Genomic DNA, 6342 nt, shown 5'->3' on the forward strand with positions numbered 1-6342 from the left:
ATCAAACAAACTGAAAGACAAAATTACAAATTTACCATTGGAAGTGATACAATGTTTGGTCCGCACAAGAACTTTTATTCGAATGAATAAACTTAATAATGCTTTGTTACATAATTATAATACTGTAAAGCAAAATAACAAAAATAAAATACAAAAGTTCATAACTTAATGAAACAAACTTAAGTAATATTGTAATTATTGTAATTAGATTTTACATACCCCACTTCATAGATAACTAATTTTTGCATACGTTATATTAAATATATTATTGAATGGTTAAAGAGCTAAAATAAAATCGATATAATATTAAACCCTATGTAATATTTATTAGACAATTAACTAATAGCGATTAGCAATAATATTAATATTATAAAATGAAAAATAATATCTTTATATGTCTATATATATAAATTTATCATGGCTTATGGGAGATATGACGATAAGTGATTACGTATAATTGATAATACGCGCAAGCCTGCCGCCATATTGTGCGCACCACAAAGTTGCTGACATACCTGTTTATTTTATCATGCATGCATAGACGTCACAACCCAATAATATATCAATCGGCGACGCAACGTAGAAAGACGGGTCGGCTAATGCCAAATTAGAAAACCGGTGTTTGATATCTGCGGGTAACGACTTGCCGGGTAGATCGCCTGTTATCGTGAGCAGAACCCATGCGTGTACTGATAATACAGGCTCGGTGGCGAACCGCGGTTGTACCGTACATTCGACACGACCGTGAACTTTAACGGGTACGCCGGATAGGCCGCTTATCGGGCGGTCCAACGCGAGCGCTTTAAGCCTTGGTTTCCTACAATCACGCATCCGTGATTGCGTGGTGCGCGATGCGTGATCACGCATAAGTTGAAGTACCAGAAACCAATGTTTGTGTTTATAAATAATTCGCGCGCGTGAATATTCACGCGCGGCATCTTTCTATCACGCGCGTCAATCACGTCGCGGTTGCCATAAGACCAACATCTGCGCGATACGGACGTCGGCATCTATTATATTTAACAATTTAAATATTATAATTTTAAATTTCAACAACAAATAAAAAATGGAATCCAAAGTATTTAGTGCTGAGAACGATGAAAAACTTGTTGAAATGGTTCGGGACTACCCCGTTTTATATAAATTGAGTGAAAAAAAATTATAAGGACAATAATATTAAAGAAAACGCGTGGAAGGAAATTTCAATTGCCATCGGAAAAAACGGTAATACACAATAATTTTTATTTTAAAATTTCAATCATAACACTTGTGATATTTCTTAATATGTATATTATTATGTTCATTGTACATTATGTATATTACTAATTTATTATGTACATTGCACTATGTTAAACAACCTACTTTTAATTAAATATTCTATTTACTTAATATTGTATTTTATCATAATATATTAATACATACAATATACATAGTGTCATAGTTAGTAATATACCTACGTACTAATATTGTGGATGTTTTTAAAAAAACGCGTTGTTGTAATTTTCACTTATCAACGATTAGGTATATGTGTTATTATTAAATATTTAAAAGATTATTATTAGATTATGTTATGTTATGTTAATTTGTATAATGTCTATTTTTAAAAATGAAATACTTGATAAAATAATAATCTAAATTATAAAATTATAAATGTTTTTCGATAGTATAGTATCTATAGTATTTTGACTGTAAACTTCTTTTCTTCATTAGGTAATGATAAATCATATTAACTAGTCCGGGTGACATGTTTTTGTTGCCAACTCACTGATCCTGCCCGGCTATTAAAATAGTCTTTGAACGAATCACGAATTCGAAATGCTTCGTGCTTTGCATTTCCTCCTATCGGATTGAACGATATCATATTATTACTTCCATTTTCTTTCTGGTACATCGGTTCTTTTTCAGTTGAATCTGTAGAACACTCAATACTTTCATCTCTCAATAAATCATAAACAATACAGCCTGTCATTATTAAATTATCGACCATTTCAGGAATAATGTTTATTGGTGTAAAAAACACACGAAAGTATTGGCACATAATTCCGAACGTATTTTCTGTCGTCCGTCTAGCTCGACTTAGCCGATAATTAAAAATGGCTTTTGTAACATCTGCTTTCGACTGATCTCGAGGATAGGGTCTCATCTTTGTATTTGTCAATTTAAATGCTTCATCGCCAACAAATACATGTGGCAAAACTATTACTGTGTTTGGCAAACACCTTGGTTCAGGAAATTTAAATTGTCCAGTAGAAATCAATTTTCCCAAATTGGATTTCGGGAAAATTCCAGCATCACCCTCTTTCCCATATGAACCTATGTCTACTACTATGAACTTATTGTTCGCGTCAACTACAGCCAGTAGAACAATTGAAAAAAACGATTTATAGTTAAAGTACAAGGATCCAGAATTGTCAGGACAAACGACTCTAATATGTTTCCTGTTGAAGTACACAGATATACAGAAGCTAAAGGTAAATAAATGTAAGATCGGATATGATATGTAATAATATAATAATATGTATAATTGATATGAATAACTATAGTGCTCCGATGCGTAATATAAAACAACGACTAATCGTCCTACAGGCTAGTACATATAACGAATACGCTATAGAAATATAAAATGCCTATTCAGCGTCTGCTGTACTACAGTGTGAATAATTTGCTTATACGTGAGCGAACTCAACGCGAACGCGGTGCGGCGTATTTCGCGCGAAAATTCGAGCGATCCAACGTGGCGCGACGCGATGCGGTAACATTGTCCTACGTGCACCACCGATCTTCCGCGGCGACCCGATCAGTTGGTCGAAAGTCGGCACTCGCGTACAAACTAAAAACACAGTTTTGTCATTGTAAATCAAGTTTTAATAACCTTACCTTGTTTAACCATTAACCAACATACCAAGAAAGTAATTACATAATAATTATCACTATCGCTACCTACTCAGTACTCAGTATCAATAGTACATTGATCATGGACGTACGAAAAGGGTTTTTAATGGAAAATTCGTACCTTAAGTACAAACTCATGAAGAAATTCCACCAACGACAAAGAAATGAAACCAACATTATTTATCTAGAAAGACATACTCATGGAGAATTTCACCATTTATATGAAGAACTGAAAAGTCAGCCTTTGGTTTTTAAGGGATATGCTCGGATGTTACCCACAACTTTTGATTATATCGTTGACGCTATAAAACTTGCTCTGAAATTAAAACCTACTAATTTCCAGCAACCTATTTCAGTTGAAGAACGATTAATGGTTACTTTAAGGTAAAAGACAATTTATATTTGTAATATATTTATAATATACAGTAAAACCTCGATAACTTGAATAGATCTGAGGCAAGAAAAAATACGAGTTATAGAAAAAAGTTTATGTAAAAGTTGAAAAGTCGGGGCCAAAATATTCCTTCGAATTTCGAATTAAGGATAATTCGAATTATAGATGTTCCTGTTATCGTGGTTCTACTGTAATTAATTATAAGGTAAATTTATAATGCAATGAAAATCTAAAATACATTTATTTTTATGTAGACATTTTATAAAAGTAAGTTTTACTGCAAATTGTGATTGCCAAAAGTAACAAATTTAAACCAAACATATTATTAAATTATAATTTTTATTTCAAATTCAAATTTTATAATTACTTCTTCTTGAAGTTTAAGATTATAAGGTTTCATAATCTTTAGGAAAAAATGAATTTTGTGAATCAAATTCTGGTACTTGTTGTTTATTTAAATTTGACAACTCCTTAATTAGCAGCTCCTGCATCTGTGTTCTGAAACGCAACTTATTTAATGAAGGCAACTTTTTCATGTATGGTAACATCGATTTGAACCAAAGTAAGTCATCGTCATTGTTGTCTTGTTGATCCTGCCTCAAAACTTGAATCTTCTCTTTCTCTAATTGAATAAATGCTTCTAATCCATCATCTTTACGTTTTCTTTTTTATGTTGTCGTAGTTTTTGTAGAGGACGAGGCTGAAGAGATGTTATAATTACGTCTTGCTTCAGTTTCATATTCTGTTGTCATGACCGACTCAGACCGTTCAAGTTCAGATTCCTGGAGTTGAGGGTCATCCTGAGAAAAGCTATCAAAATTATCTTGTGTCGTGTTTGTGTCAAATTTGTCTACTAGACTAGCACATGTAGACTCAGAAGAATCCATTAAATAGCTTTCTGCTGATTCCTCTGGTTCAATAATATTTCCATCTTGTTTTCGTGGTTTTAAAATAACTTTTAAAAATGACATGGACTCAAAATATGGCCAAGTTCCTGTGTACTCCGGTTCATTGTCAGCGTCAGCACCAGAACGAGGCTTGGGAATTTTTTTTAATTCTTTTGCATAAGTATCCCTTAAATTTTTCCATTTTTTTTTGGCCCCATCAGCTGAAATAAAAAAGTATTGATACTCCAGGTGATAACAAATAACAATAAGAGTCGAAATGGTTGAATGTATTTTTTTAATCAGGGCTTCAAATCGTAATTTATTGCGAAATATTTCTTTTTATGACTAAGATTTGAAATTTCAACACAAGATTCCCTATACCGTGTGGAGCCTAGATAACTTTTTTTTATAAAACATTTGTTAGTTATAATAAAAAAGGGTTAATGAATGGCATTAAATTTGAATTCAATGGTATAATATCGTTGTGAACGAAAAACGATTCTGAGCAAAGATGGTCAGTCAGTTTATAATATCTTACTAAGTGTATTTGATGATATTATTGTGAATAAAGTAATTAATTTTAATATTAGGCATTAGTATTTACTACAGTTGGTACAGTTAGTTAAATTCATTTTTCCCGAAAAAAGTTTCATTTGAAAATGTCATTAGGTACACGTGTATGTAAAATATAACAATATACTCTAAGAGTTTCATATACCAACAAATAATATTTTTATTTTACAACAAAATAACTAAAATCGTTAACCTTGGTTTTAATGATGTGTAATTTCGTCCAAATTTAAATTTAAAATGTTTGTAAATATTTTTTTTAGATATTTTGGTTACAGTATGAACAATTTATGATAATTATTGTTTTCAATTTTTAATTTTTGGTTATAAAATCGTGCCTATGTATTTTTAATATTTTTCAACTGTTATTGTAACAGGAGCCTTGTATGAATTTTCAAGCTTTTTTACTGAACAAATAGCATTTTATTGATGTTTATAGAAAAAAATCTAAAAAAATCGAAATTTGAATTTCTCCGTAAAAAGCTAAAAACGAATCAAAATATTCTCAAAATGTATGGTTTATTTAAAATCAAAATAAAAACTCAGTAAATAATTTTTAAAATATTTCGTAATTTTTACGTATTTTTCAAAATTTGAACTTTAAATTGTGACTACGGATTTTAAATATTTTTCATCTGCCTTTTAAACAATATATTAGGAGCCTTCTATTAAATTTTCAAAAATTTTAAGCAATTTTATAAAATTTTATTGACATTCATAAAAATAAAAAAATAAAAAAATTGGAAACTGAAAATGTCCTTAAACAGCTCAAAACAATTCAAAATATTTTGAAAATTTTATGGTGTTAGAAAATGCTAATATTTTCACAAAATTTTACCTAACCTACCATTAATATAATATTATTTATTTATTAAATCAATAAAATCGATGAAATTTAAGTTACTTTGAAAACATAATATACTTATTATCGTTTCTGCAGATACTTAGCCACGGGCATACAGTTCCGGCAACTCGCTTTCTCATTCAGAATTTCAAAATCGGCGATTTCCAAAATCATTTCAGAAGTATGTAAAGCTATATGGACAACATTACTATCGAAACACATGCCTGAACCAACAGAAGATGATTTTAAAAAAATAGCGCAAGGTTTCTGGGACAGATGGCAATTCCCCAACTGTTTAGGAAGTATCGACGGAAAACACATACGTATAAAAAAACCAAGCAACTCTGGTTCCATGTATTATTGCTATAAATCTTTCTTTTCAATCGGGTTATTAGCTGTAACTGATGCAAATTATAAGTTTGTTATGGCTCCTATGGTAAAGAAAATGACGCAGGCGTTTTTGATGAATGTCCCTTTAGGCATGCTATAGAAACGGGAAGACTAAAATTACCTAAAGAAGAATTGTTGCCGGGCTCCAGTATCAAAACTCCTTATGTTCTCATAGGGGATGCAGCATTTCCTCTAAAGAAATATTTAATGAGACCATTTCCTGAAAAAACAACAACTAAAGGCGATGCTAAAGATAATTATAACTATCTCGAGCAAGAATGGTGGTAGAATGTTCGTTTGGTTCTATAAGCTCTAAGTTCAGAATTCTGCAAAAACCTATCGAAACCAATGTAGAAAACGCAGTT

At 31.1% G+C, this 6342-nt stretch overlaps 1 protein-coding gene and 1 long non-coding RNA gene across 2 annotated transcripts; both read right to left on the reverse strand.

The window, feature by feature from the left end:
• Window positions 1–323, reverse strand: LOC111029966. Its single transcript, XR_002604053.1, has 2 exons — window positions 220–323; window positions 1–122 (listed from the first exon to the last, which is right to left on the reverse strand). It is a non-coding gene; the product is annotated as an uncharacterized LOC111029966 (long non-coding RNA).
• A 3349-nt stretch (window positions 324–3672) lies between these two features.
• On the reverse strand, window positions 3673–5809 carry LOC111029967. Its single transcript, XM_022309242.1, has 3 exons — window positions 5704–5809; window positions 4008–4394; window positions 3673–3938 (listed from the first exon to the last, which is right to left on the reverse strand). The coding sequence occupies exons 1-3, from the start codon at window positions 5807–5809 to the stop codon at window positions 3673–3675; spliced, it is 759 nt and encodes a 252-aa protein (XP_022164934.1).
• Window positions 5810–6342: the final 533 nt, after the last annotated feature.

This window comes from Myzus persicae, unplaced genomic scaffold, assembly GCF_001856785.1.
Source record: "Myzus persicae strain clone G006 unplaced genomic scaffold, MPER_G0061.0, whole genome shotgun sequence".
Classification (NCBI taxonomy): Eukaryota; Metazoa; Arthropoda; class Insecta; order Hemiptera; family Aphididae; genus Myzus; species Myzus persicae.

Excerpts from the sequence above, each read along its gene's own strand:
- LOC111029967 (XM_022309242.1), bottom strand. The coding sequence starts at position 5,809 with ATGTGTTTCGATAGTAATGTTGTCCATATAGCTTTACATACTTCTGAA. Across the intron at positions 4,395-5,703 it reads GAAAGCGAGTTGCCGGAACT|CTGATGGGGCCAAAAAAAAA; the intron begins GTATGCCCGTGG and ends TTTTTATTTCAG. Across the intron at positions 3,939-4,007 it reads ATATGAAACTGAAGCAAGAC|ATGATGGATTAGAAGCATTT; the intron begins GTAATTATAACA and ends GAAAACGTAAAG.